General features: G+C 32.5%; 1 protein-coding gene across 2 annotated transcripts; it reads left to right on the top strand.

The window, feature by feature from the left end:
* Positions 1-6,317: 6,317 nt before the first annotated feature.
* Positions 6,318-13,223, top strand: LOC126724982 (protein Brevis radix-like 2). 2 transcript variants are annotated; one of them, XM_050429444.1, is made up of 6 exons: positions 6,318-6,806; positions 6,974-7,236; positions 7,741-8,117; positions 10,911-11,046; positions 11,569-11,963; positions 12,887-13,223. In XM_050429444.1, exons 2-6 carry the CDS (start codon positions 7,114-7,116, stop codon positions 12,963-12,965), a joined length of 1,110 nt encoding a protein of 369 aa, XP_050285401.1. In that variant the 5' UTR covers positions 6,318-6,806; positions 6,974-7,113; the 3' UTR covers positions 12,966-13,223. The 2 variants fall into 2 exon arrangements, with proteins under 2 accessions (XP_050285401.1, XP_050285400.1); XM_050429443.1 differs by having other exon boundaries at positions 6,318-6,862.
* The last annotated feature ends 734 nt before the right edge of the window (positions 13,224-13,957 follow it).

The raw sequence follows: 13,957 nt of genomic DNA, 5'->3' as shown, positions 1-13,957 counted from the left end.
AATTGGAGTTTCATGATTAAGAAAAAATATTTTAATGTATTAGCTAGTCTAATGATAAAAACAATCATTATACTATAAGTTGTTAAATTCTATTGAATCTTTTATTTATAAATAAAAAAGCCTGGCTTTTAGGTTTTTTTTTTTTTTTTGACAATCACCACTATCTACAAACTTTATTGTAGTCTAAAGTTATAACCAATAATAAAAAGATGACATGTGTTTTTATCATGTGTATTACATATGATTTACTTAAAATTATGTACAATTATAATTATTTAAGTGTGGTTTAGTAAGTCATATGTAATGCATATGATAGGGACACATGTCATCTTTTTATAGTTGGTTGCAATAAAACTTAATGTTTTTTATTTTTTATTTTTTAATTTTAAAGAATAAATAAAGACCAAGACCTTTTTCAGTTTTTTTTTTTTTTTTTTTTTTTTTTTTTTTACTATAAAATATTTGGATGTGGATTCTGAGTTGGAGGTAACATAAACTACAATGGGTCCAATCAGAAATATATTTTCTTCCTTTTTGGTGAACAAAAGTACAATAATCACTAGCATAGTTGGGGTGCAGGGAAACATGCACTTTGTGGCAGGGTCCAACTACATCATAACTTCCAACACTCTGCATTCTCCATGTGGCCTACCTCCTCATCAAGGTCAAGAATTGCGTTTTTCTTGGCTGAGAATGCATCGAGAAAGTCTAAAGATATTAAAAATATATATATATATATATATATATAGACAGTTGTTAACGTTGTAAATTGTTAATGAAAAGTAAAAAAATAATGTCAATATTGAACCCAGATAAAAATCAGTAAAAATTTTCCAACTCAACTAATTTAAAAAAATTATCTAAATTTTTATGGATGCAGCATTACTTTAATGAATTTCCTTATAAAACTACACAACGACACACTTCTTAAACGAAAAGTCATATGGTATGACCTAATATTGTATCAATTTGGGTCTTCATAAGTGTAAGAGTAGATTCCTTTTTTTTATTGTATTTTTATTGTTTTTAGTCGTAAGGTTCATGCAATTCCAAATAAATTGCAAAGAATTTAATTCCAAGTTTCCAACATGATTAACAAGGATAGCAATGCCACGAGATGGGACCAGATATATGGCGGGTACTTTGTCCCTTCCGTTGGTCTGTTCTCTCCTCACAAGAAGACATCACGTCATTACTCATCATCCCATATATTAAGATAAACAGAACATAGTATTCAACAAAATAAACCAAAGCTTTTATCAAATTTTCACAAACTTTTTCTATATAAGAATATTTTTATAACTAAAAAAAATTAATGAGAGTTTTCTAAAAAAAATAATTTAATTGTGGTGAGATAAACAAAAAGTCCGTACATGTCCTACCCCGAAGGTTGGAGCAAAAACTACACCCTATCCTCACTTCGGGCAGGAAAACCTGCACATGACAAATTGAGTTGGAGTGGGGAGTGGGACAGGTCAGTTTAATATCTTTAATATATATATATATATATATATATAGACACACACATACAAGCATTAGAATTTGAAATTTATGATATTTGTTTTATATGATAATTATTCTTTAGTATTAAACTAAGACACTAAAGAAATAATTTTTAGTGTAGGTGAGATCTGAACCAAAATCTGCTATTCGATGATAATAAATTAAATCATTTTGAGCTAATGAATACACCATTAGATGGGGAGTTAACTATGGAAGCTCTTTGCCTAAGATATAACTTTCAAGGAAGTCGACCTTGTGGAAAAGGCAGGAATCGTAGAGGAAGAAGATTTGTTTGCACTATGGTTTTTGGCGAATGTGAATGTATTTTGGTCATTGTAGAGGTATTGGCAAACTTATTTTAGATTTTGAACCTGTAATTTAGAACTTGGAAAATATTTTCCAACTATGTTGATGATAGTTATTTTGGCACTTTGTGACTAACTAAACATTTGGTGAACTTTTTGGATACATTGTGTTAAAATTTAAATATATTTGTTTCATTAGTATAAAGTACAGCTATAGTCGTAACTATGAAACTTAGAACTTGAAAAATATTTTCTAATTATGTTGATGATAGTTATTTTGGCACTTGATGGCTAATTGACCATTTGGTGAACTTTTTGGATACATGGTATTAAAATTTAAATATTTTTTTTTCATTAATATAAAGTATAGGTATGGTCGTAGCCATGAAGATCACATGACGATTCATGATATAAATATGGCATCATATTGATGCAAATATTTATTTTTTTGTAATAGATGAATTCGTACTTTATGAGATTATTCGACATACAAAACCATTACTAATGTGTTTTTTACTAATTTTTTTCCTAAAAAATTAAGATCTTACAATCCATGATCCAATCTCATGATCCATGATCCCACCAACCTTCCACGATCTTATGTAAGATCTTGACTTTGACAACCATAGTTGCAACTTTAGATGATAATATAGCAGCTTAAGAGACGATACATCCTATGTTACAGTCTATAGGTTTGAAGGCAAGGAGGATAAAAGAGAATTCATGAAAACTCTTGATATGGAGTCTTTCAAGACTATAGGAGATTTCCTCCTAAGCCTGAAGGATTTATGGGACTCAATAATGAGTACACCATTAGAGGGGGAGTTAACTCTAGAAGCTCCTTGGCTAGGATATAACTTGCATGGAAGTCAACGTTGTGGAAAAGGTGGGAATTGTAGAGGAAGAAGATTTGTTTGCACTCTAGTTTTTTGCGAATGTGAATGTATTTTGGTCATTTTAGAGGTTTTGGGAGTATTTTGGACATTCGTAGTGCATTTTAGTAATTTTGGTGGTTTCAAGGGTATTTTGGTTATTTTGAAGTTTTGAGGTATTTTAGAGGTTTATTGGTATTTTATTCATTTTTATGAGTAAAATAAAATTTTTTAGTGTGGGCAATTTTGTCAATTCCATGAATTATTATATCCCATCAATAAGTAATGTAAGCTTACCTCAATTTAAGAAGGTGCTGTGAAATATTTGTAATCTTAGATGACTTAAATGACTCTAATTTTAGATTAAGATAATATGCATCACATCACATCAAGATTACATTGTAGCAAACCGAATACCATTCTATTTGTTTTGGTCGGTCCAATTCAATGAGCATACCCCTTCTTTGATCACATGGGTTGTTTACTTGTGATTGCAGCTTTTAAAATGAAATTGTTAAGTAGTACAAAGTACAATCCTGAGAAGCAGTGCAAGTCACACCCTACGGGGAAGCTTTTGAAAGGAAAGGAAAATTTGAATGAAGTGGGTGGCAAAACCTATGGATTAATTAAATATTCAGAAGGCTCTCAAAGGTTTTTTATTTATTTATTTATTTATTTATTTTTTGTTATTATATATATTATATATATTTTTTAATATTGTAAAAATATTTTGAATGAGCCATGTAACCCCAAAGTCCATTTCTTTAAGGAGTTCACGTGACACTATCCTCTTCACAGTGACTGGAGTCTTGCTGAACAATATGCATGATTCTCTTTACTTTTCTGTAAACCTTTACATTTATTATTAGAAAAATTCTGGGTCAGTTTGAAATCTGGTTATTTTGTTGAAGTTGAATTTTTTTTGTTGAAAGTACCGTAAATAAAAATAAAATTTAGCTGAAATAATATAATGAAACCCATAAATAGTATCAAAAAGTTTAGTAGAGCCTATGAATAGTAGAAAAAATAAGCTAAATAGTAAAATAAGTTAGTAAAAAATAAGCTATCCAAACGCAACCTCTGTGTATGTTTGGTAAAAATTATTTTTGTCAGCTTATTTTTGCTACTATTCATGAGCTCCACTGCACTTTTTGGTACTATTTATGGATCCTACTGTACTATTTCAGCTAACTTTTACCTTTATCTATAGTACTCAGCAATTTTTTTTTTTTTTTTTTTAAGTTTTAGCAAAATAAGTAGATCCTAAACAGACCCTTTATAGATATAAAAATTTGATATATGTGACATATTATTAATAGTAGTAGGTAAAAAAATAATGTTAATGATAGATCTAGATAAAAGCTTTCCAACTTAACATGTATAAAAAAATTGTCAAATTTTTTGTGTACATGTAGTCCTATTGTTGTGTGTTTATTTAAACTCTTCTAAGGCCTTTTTGTGGACATGTGGGTTGGTTTCAGATTCTTGTTGGCTTGCCCACCAAACTATCTTTTACCTTTTAAGAAAACTAAGTTGTTAAGCAAACCTGTGAAATCATTTTTTGTATAGCTTTAGGCTTAGGTTTAAGCAGATAATTGGTGGGATTATAAGTCATAAAAGGTCACCACCGACAAATTGGCCTGAGAAATTGTTTCATTATACTAGTTCAGAAAAAGGTTTCTTCGAACAAACATCGTTATTGCGGGATTTAGAAACTTTTTAGTGGAGCCTTCTAGCTTTTTTAATGCTAAAAACAAGGTAGCTCCAACTTTGCCACTAAGTAAAGATTTTAGTAATCATTCTTAAAGGTGGCATTATGATTATGTAAAGCATGTGCGGTTCTGTCAATCAGCAATGGAACAACAGTGCTTTTTTTTTGCTACAAACTGTGAAACATAAAAGCTGTTCAAGAACATACCATAAATACGAAACCTAAGCTGAAAATCATAACAAAAGGAAATGCAATAATTGTTGGTTTTGTACTACTGCCATTGTACATGCTATCAGAATTTTATAGCTTTGGATTAAAAAAAAATTTAAGAAAATTAGGTGCCCATGTTCTCTTAGAGTTTTAGATTAGTTATAGAGTTTTTGATGATACATGTGAATTTTTTAGAATTTTAGATTGTTGTAAAGTTTTTGTGATATGAGATTTTAATTAATACTCACTCAGTCCATCTGTCCTATTTTGTTTGGTCAATTTAAAAAATTGAAAATTTTAAAGAAAACATCATTTATTTTTTAGAGAGTGTTAACCTATAATATTCGTTTTTGATGATAGTTTTTTTGTATTAGACAAAGACACCAATCGATTTTTGGTATAGACAGTAATTGAATTCTAGATCTTTTATTCAATAATAAAAAACTTTACCAGTTGAGCTAACTAAAATCCATAGAGGAAACATCATTTAATACATTGTTTTTTAGATAAAAATGTACAAAATTTCAAAACTACCGTCCTTAACTTAAACTTTAATAAAAAAAGAGATATCGATTTTTTTAAAATAAAATAAACGGTATGTTGGGAAATTATTTATCTTGGATCTTTTCAAATAAGAAATAGGATATCATTGATTCTCAAAAAAAAAGAAAAAAAAAAAGAAAAGAAAAAAAAGATAAAAGAAATAGGATATCATTTTGGAACATCCCAAAATGGAATAGAAGTCAAACAATTTGAGACATAAGGAGTGTTTATTTATTTAAAGTATTTGACAAATTAGAGTAAATGATGTTTTAAAGTTTTATATTAATAAAATATTTATAGAGCTTTTTGCTAACCAGTCCAAATTTCAACATTAGCCTTCAACTTTATGGATTCTATAAAATTTTTTAATGAAATTATTAAATATGTTTAATTATGTTAAAAGACTATAAAAGATGCTTGGAGTATTTTTTTTTTAATGAAAAATGCTAGAGATACAAATTTTTTTAAATTTTTTTTACAAACTGCTAATGTAGTGAATGATTATTGGTAAATTAAAAAAATGATATTATTAGTGGGCTTAATTAAGAACCCTAAAAATTTGGCCACACCTAATAAATAATAGTGTTAATCACATCTTAATGAATAATGTTTTCTTTTTTTTTGAATCCACGTGAGAAGAAAATTATTAAATGTTTTACTCCTTTTATCAAATAATAAAAGGTAAAGCATATCTCATTCTCATCCCATTAACCTTTTTTAAAAATTGCAATTTTTTTTCTTTTTGGTAAATATGTAAATATAAAGTTGTCTTCATAAAGAGGAGGAGCATACCAAATCGAAAAATTCTCAAATGTTTTATCAAAATCTGTGCCAAGTGAACAGTAACAAGTGCTCAAATTGGCCCAACTTTTGTCACTCTTTAAGAATAATACTACATAATATATTAGGCCAAAAGTCACAAACAAGCATCCAAACAATTATTTTCGTGATCAAAAGTGAAATTTGACAGCAACTTGTTGACAGACACAACAATTAAGAAATTCTATAATAAAGTTAAAAGTTAAACTCATTGTAGTCTTATTTGATAAGGACTTTGGTAAAAACAAAGCGAGTAGAGTCGCACACTCGCACTTTAACATAGACACTAGCCTCTCATTTCAACCTTTTTCAACTTTGTTTTTTTTATTCTTTCATGTTCTCTCTCTCTCTCTCTCTCCCTTGTGCATTGGATTGATACATAGGGTGGCGCTTGTGGTGGCGCATGCTTTCAAAAACCAAAAGCACAGACACGCACGCACGCACACACACAAAGCTCACAGTGTGTCACACCCAAATTTTGTTAGCCTAAACACGTCACAGCCAACTTGGCCAAAATAAAAAGAAGCCCAAATCTCAATGTCATAGCCCTATAAAGAAAAAGAAAGAAAAAAAGAGAGGGAGAAAAAGATAGTGAGCGAGTGTGAGAGAGAGAGAGAGAGAGAGAGTGTGTCTTACTCAATTCTAACTGGCAATGTCACAGTGAATCTGATCTATTAATTATTGGCATTTACTATATTTAAAAGCAAAAAAAATTGAATAGTATTTGAAACTATTCGATCCAAAAGACCCTCACAAATCGCCTGAAACCATGCCCCCATATTAATTCCTCCGTTAACGGTCACTTCTACACCTCCTGATCTCTCTCTCTCTCTCTCTCTCAATGTAAGTGTAAGAAACAGAGCCAACTCACTGCCCAAGCCAAGCTATTTTCTCTCAATGTAAATAGCACCAGAGCTAAAGTTTCTGTATTTATTATTATAATCAAAATTTTCATTCATTTTTTCAATGACCCACTAGATATTTTGTGTTAATCTTCTTGTTTTTTCCAGGTTTTGATGCGAAATCTCGAGCTGAAACTCTCTGAGGCATTTATTCAAACACCTTTGGAACGAAGCGAGATCGTTTTCAGAGTTGACAAAAAAGGGCGTTTCTGATCTGAAACTTGGGGTGGGAATTGAGAATTCCCACGATGCTGACGTGTATAGCTTGCTCCAAGCAGCTCAATGGCAATGGATCTCTGCAACAAAATGACGAAGACAACGCTGTTGGGACTCCCAGTACCAAGCAAGCTGTTAAAGCTCTCACTGCTCAGGTACTATTAGAGTAATATTAGTAGTACAAAGTACTTGTTTGGATTCTGAGAAAATGTGGGAAAATTGGTTTGAATTTTACTGTTTCTTAACAGAGTGTTTTTCACTGTTTGACTTATCACTTATGTAGGTTTTGTCAGTATTTGGTAAAACGTGGAAAATGAATAGAAATAAGAAGACCCAGTTGGTTTTTCTTATGGTTTACTTTGATTTGTAGGCAAACAAACAGAAATTCAGAGACCCAGAATTAAAATTTGGTTTCTTTTTGTTTCCTCTAGATTTCTTAGTGAAAAAGAGAGAGATTTTTAGGATGGAAACAGCGGAAATGGAATAGAATTATGCTAAAGCTGTGACAATGTATGTTTGGTTGAATTTTGAAGCTTTGGAAACCATTCAATGGGAAAATCAAGACCCAATTTTTTTTGTTCTCATTTATTTCTTTTGATTCATTGTATGTGAAAAAGAGGAGGCTTTGGTGTCTAAAGGGTTAGTTGTGTGTTTTTCAGATCAAGGACATAGCATTGAAGGCTTCAGGAGCTTATAAAAATTGCAAGCCATGTTCGGGATCATCAGTTTGTAATAAGAACCAGAACTATGCAGAGTCCGATGCTGCCTCAGAGTCGGCAAGGTTTCATTATGCGTATCGCAGGACAGGGAGTTCAAACTCCACTCCCAGGGTGTGGGGGAAAGAAATGGAGGCAAGGCTAAAAGGGCTGTCAAGTGGAGAAGGGACACCTGCTTCGGTGAGTGGGCGTACTGAGTCAGTTGTGTTCATGGAGGAAGATGAGCCTAAGGAATGGGTGGCACAAGTGGAGCCCGGTGTGCTCATTACCTTTGTTTCATTGCCTCAGGGAGGGAATGATCTAAAGCGGATTCGGTTCAGGTACTTTCAATTGTTTGGTGTTGATATGATATCTAAGATTCTGATTTAATTTGAGTATGTTCAAATGTTGTGGCGCGGTAGTAATACTTACGGTTAAGTCACTGTGACATTGTCTTTTGTAGTTGGATTTTAGCATCTTTGAGAAACTTTTGCTGTGTATTGCATGTGACTTGTTCATTTGTCACAATCTTTTGTAATATAAGTCATGTGATGGGGCTTACAGCTTTGTTGCAATTTCAATAATGTTCTTCAAAGAGCCTTGTAGCTTAATTACATTGCCTCCCCTCCTTTATGAATTATGTGGGACATTCAGGGTTCAAATCCCACCTCCCCCATTGTTGTAACTATCGAATTATTAAAAAAAAAAAGTTCTTTATTTCCCATACCTTTATTAAACTAAGGAAAAATAGTTTAAATATATAAATGTTGACCGCTAGAGTATTGACCGAAATTAGTTGAAATTTGGATCTTTTAATTAGTGATATATATTTGTAACCATTGCTTAAAATATTAACTTTTGTTTAGGTATAGTGTAATTAGATAGGATGCTGTTCAGGAATGGACTGTTTGGTAACTTTCTGAATAAATTACAGAATGATTTATCAGTGAATTAAGCATGGAATAAAGAGCAAAGAAGTTTTTGTTGCACATATGAGCTGATACCTACCATTCTTTGTGTATCATATAAAATTCATAAGCAAAAATTGGATGACCTGTTGAAAGTGACCTTCTGCACTATTGGTTGAATTCTCAAAAGAAATTTGTTACCTTTCTGAATAAAGTAAAATGCAGAAAGATTAATCAGTGTATTAAGCATGGGTTAAAGAGCAAAGAAGTTGCTGTTTCACATGTTGGCTGATACCTACTGTTCTGTGTGTATCATATAAAATTCACAAGCAAACGTTGGATAGCTGTTGAAAGTGACCTTCTGGACTATTGGTTACATTCTCAAAAGAAATAAATTTTTTTCCATTCTACAAGTAATTCGACTTTGCTTGTCAACTAGTGTTTGTTCTTCTTTGGACTGAAAATTGTGTGCACTATGCTTACAATATATTGTCCCCCAGCCCCCACTTTTGAAATATAAGGAGGAAAACTCAAAACAAGCTTAAACTTTCTGCAATTTTTTTGGGCTATAAAGTGATGTTGTGAGGGTTCAGTTGGTGATAACCAGTGATTGCCAAATATAAAAAAATTAGTTATTTATCACTGAAAGTTTGTCTTTTTTTTTTTTTTGTTCGGTTTTTTGTTTGGGACTTTTTTTTTTGGGGGGGGGGGGGGTTGTAATAATAGATTTACAAGTCTACAGTGGCATGGATAATTTCCAAGAGCCCCCCAACACCCATGCACCCACTCACACACACATATTTGTTGTAAAAAGGCATTAGGAATGGGGATGAATACTTTGGTAGTATTTTAACAACTTTTGAACCTTGGATAGTCGGACCATAATCCAGATGGCCAAGTAATGTAAATTACAATGGTATGATTTAAAATAATAATAATAATAATTTTATTTGTATTTTCCTTGAAAGACAACTGGCATTGTCTTCGGTCTTTTGCGAGAAGTTTTTACTCATTTGTCTGCTACAGAAATATAAAGCTCAAATAGGATACTGATTCAGAACTGGAATCAACCAAGAGGCTCTTGATTTAATGCAGCCATGGGCACCCCATAATGATTTTGGCTTTATAGTTTTTTAGCTGATAACTATAACTAATGGCATGATCCAGTAGGAAATAAGTAATTGGAAGTTCATATCTTAGCGTGAAGGTTCTAGTATTTCTACGTGTGTTTTCCATCTGCTCCATTTGGTTAGCTCCATGTATAACTGGTGAGTAGGAGTAGGTTATTGGAAAATATAATATGAATCATCATGATACAATAACAGTAGCTTTTATAAATATTGGTTAAGAGCATTAAGATATTGTGCCTTACCCAGTTTAATATGAATCCCTGTACCCTGAATCGTAGTCTAACAAACTTAAAGCATTTTAATATCATTACTATTTTATTATGACAGTGCTATTATATTATAACAGAAAGGAATGTGTATTATTTTCTTCTATTGGTTGGCTCAAGTGCTCATTACGATTCTTAATATCCTGGAAGTTCAGTTCTGCATTGAAAAACCTGTTATTCTTATTTTAATGGTAAAGTGCCTGGTCCAGCAATGTTTGCTGTTACTGAAGGAGCGCAATTATAGGCTGTTTCATCTTTAAAATCTATTCACTAGGTTTGGATTAATTTTATTGAAGTTTTGAAATCAATATAGTTACTTCGTGTGTTTGTTTAGTAAAATGACTGTAATGGTGTAACATAAATATTTTTTATTATACGCCATCTTAGTGTATATGCAGATAATAGTTTCTGAAAATAATGCCCCCAATAAGTGCACTATCTGGTCTTGAGCTGGTTTAGCTGAGCCACATATACCCAAACAATCAAATCAAATAAATTTTTGTGTGTCACTCCACAGGTCCCTAAAATTTGGGGAGGGTGGGCCAGAAATTGGCATGATTCATTTATCAGTGCCTGTATCAGTTTGGAAAATAGCTGTTGATCTTGTCAGTAGGTTTTGACTTTAAGCTTGCTTTTCTTGAATCATATCCAAGCCAGTTGAAGCAGCAATCATGTGTAGTTGTTTTCCTCCTGTTGAAGTAGCAATCTCAAAGAACTTCAAATTTTATTATGGTTAAAATCTGTTCATTTTCTTTTCAAGCATTCTTCCAAGAGAGATTTTTAGTAGATGGTTGGGTTGCTAATTATAAATTTTTTGTTAATTTGATCAGCCGTGAATTGTTTAATAAATGGCAAGCTCAAAGGTGGTGGGCGGAGAACTATGACAAGGTCATGGAATTGTACAATGTTCAGAGGTTCAATCAACAGGCAGTCCCACTTCCAACACCACCTAGATCTGAAGATGAGGTGAGCTCTCACCTGATGTAATATGCAAAAAATTATGATGTTGGCAACATAAGGAAAATAATGATAATTTTTCCTTTTCTTTCTATTAATGCTTTTTTCTATTGTTATCACAATTTTCATTACAAAAACTATATATTTGTGGCATGGTATAGATGTATCTGAACTAACTTGACCTGTGTATATCCCGTGTTTGGAATGAATTGATTTTCTTCTCCTTTGCCTTTTGCCTTTTCTTTTTTAGTAAGTTTAATTCTCCTTTTCTTTTATAATCAATCTATTTTATATTATGTTTTGAGATCACTCTCTCTCTCTGTTCTAAACATTTTAGGATTTTATGCAATTATGTTGTTTAATTTCATACCGTCAACTATGGTGATGATTCCATTCAAAGATGGATTGTTGCCTTCAAATCATATAACATATCAGAGAGAATCATCATTTAGTGGAATTGTTTCATCTCAGTGAAAGAGCTAGGATGATCTGTATTACTTGGTACTTATAGTGCTTTTCTTTCTCTTTCAGAACTCAAGGATTGAATCTGCCAGGGCAAGCCCTATGACTCCACCTCTGAGCAAAGAACGCCCGCCTCGCCACTTCCAACGCCCAGGGGGAATGGGTTACTCTTCTTCAGATTCACTTGACCACCACCCCATGCAGTCCCATCATTGCTATGACACATCCGGTTTAGCTTCAACACCTAAACTTTCCAGCATTAGTGGGGCAAAGACAGAGACATCATCCATAGATGGTTCTGCAAGGACTAGTTCGTCAAGAGAGGGAGATCGCTCTGGAGAGCTTTCTGTGAGCAATGCCAGTGATATGGAAGGCGAATGGATCGAACAGGATGAACCAGGAGTCTACATCACAATCAGAGCACTGCCAAGCGGTGGTCGTGAACTTAGACGTGTCCGGTTCAGGTAAGCAGGTTTTGGTAGTGTGGAGAATAAATATAATTTTGAACTTTTCATGGATATGTTAATCTTGTGCTTCCTTGCAAATTTCCTTTTTTGGTATTATAATTCATTACCTTCTGGTGATGTCATCCTGAAACTTAGTGGTAGCCTTTATTGTAGTTTTACTATATTCCCTCAGTCAAGTGAAAAGGTTACAGTTTAAGAAGTTCTAGTTAAGAGGATGATAACCCTGTTCTGGCATTTAAGCCCACTTTAAGTTATAGATAATACATTGAATTTTTTCATGATATAAGATAACAAATTGAATTCACATGTTTTCTTTTTGTCTCTGGAATGCAGTATTATTAATTTATTATATGAATTTTTGACATATATTATCCTGTATTCTAATAACATTTTATATAGTATCTGCTTTTCTTGAATTTAATCTTAATGTGGATGTTTGATTGTCTAGATATATCAAGAAATTATTGATATTATTTTTCTTTCTCCTTTTTTTCCTTTTCTGAACTTATCAGAGGCGTTTAATGTCCTCAATATATAATTTAGGGATATCACTTTCAGTCAAGGAATGAGACAGTCCTATATGTACTTTGTTTAGTACTTGTATTTCCTTTAACATTACTAGTGTCCAATGAAAACAAATTGTCTGCACCAGGTGCCACATCCGGATCCCTTGTGAATGTTACAAAACCTATGTTCCTGTGGCTTTAGGTTACACTTGTAAAACCGGTCAGCAAACATGCCATTTGTATAATGGGATTCTTGTCATATTTCTGACTATGAACTCTGATCTGGATTTTGAACTTTTAGCAAGTAGTACTGTAGTACATAATTCAGATTCTCTATCTTATATTCTTAATCCATGTCACATGCAAGTTGAATGAATTACAAAACCTTTATTTTTTATGTTTTTTTTTCTGCAGCCGAGAGAAATTTGGAGAAATGCACGCAAGATTGTGGTGGGAGGAGAACCGGGCAAGGATACAAGAACAGTATTTGTGACTAGGCAGATCTTTGAGATAGTTATGTCTCCCCTTTGACAAATACTCCTAGTTTTCTAGTAACCGTACAAAACCTTATCAACAAACCTTTATATGGCAAGTGTGCCTCAGATACCTCTTTTGGTTAGATATGTATTTCTTAATTGCGGATTTTATATTGTTTTTCTTCTTGGGTGGATGATGTGCAAAATGTTGGTTGCTTTGCAGTGTGACAAGTGGGGGTATAAATTCTAATCTAATGGGGGTATACTTTTTGTTCCCTACTTCTCCAACAAAATGTGTTAATCAAGGTCCAAGAACAATACTATACTCTTGCATGTGTGTTTTTTGTTTTTCTGAAAATTATATAGATGCTTAGTTGAAAGTATGTCGAGTTATAACAGGTGGACCATTCTTTTTCTAATTTCTTGCGGTAAAATTTTTATTTTCTTTTCTCTAATAAGCAGGCTGATTTTGAGGCCATGCAAAGGTGATTGCTGTTGCATTGCTGCTCATTATTTGGTCTGTAGAGAAAGGAGAAGGTAGGTATTTCATGTATCGGATACATTCATCCTCCCTTTTACAGCATGTTGATATCTATTGCAGCATTCGGCCTTTTACGAGACAAAAGTGTGAGATAAGGGAATCAAATCAATCAACACATTTTACTTCCCAAGCATCTCCTTGTCTTCTTGTTCTCAGCCTCTTTCCCTCAAGGGAATTGGTAGTCAGAAACAGTCATTGGATTCACTGCTTGATATATATCGTGTAGATGTAATAAGGGACCTAGTGAGAATATATAATGAGTAACCTTTCCAAATAAAAAGCACTTTATACTTGTACCAAGTGCCGATTACAACGAAATTCTAATCAAACGAGTGTTTGGGCAATCGGCCATAAGTTAGTACTATTTGTTTGATAATGCCATATGTTAGTACTCAATTAAGTACAACAATCATAAATAAAATAAATGGCTTAAACCTTTTCTAGAGACAATAAAGTAACCTTGGTATG

The sequence above is a fragment of the Quercus robur genome, chromosome 5, assembly GCF_932294415.1.
Source record: "Quercus robur chromosome 5, dhQueRobu3.1, whole genome shotgun sequence".
Taxonomy (NCBI): domain Eukaryota; kingdom Viridiplantae; phylum Streptophyta; class Magnoliopsida; order Fagales; family Fagaceae; genus Quercus; species Quercus robur.
This window is presented reverse-complemented; position numbering and strand designations above follow the sequence as displayed.

What these genes read in the sequence shown, in the direction of transcription:
- LOC126724982 (XM_050429444.1), top strand. Translation starts at nt 7,114, where the DNA reads ATGCTGACGTGTATAGCTTGCTCCAAGCAGCTCAATGGCAATGGATCT. An exon ending in TTAAAGCTCTCACTGCTCAG is followed by an intron (nt 7,237 to 7,740) that starts GTACTATTAGAG and finishes TGTGTTTTTCAG; the next exon opens with ATCAAGGACATAGCATTGAA. An exon ending in CTAAAGCGGATTCGGTTCAG is followed by an intron (nt 8,118 to 10,910) that starts GTACTTTCAATT and finishes TAATTTGATCAG; the next exon opens with CCGTGAATTGTTTAATAAAT.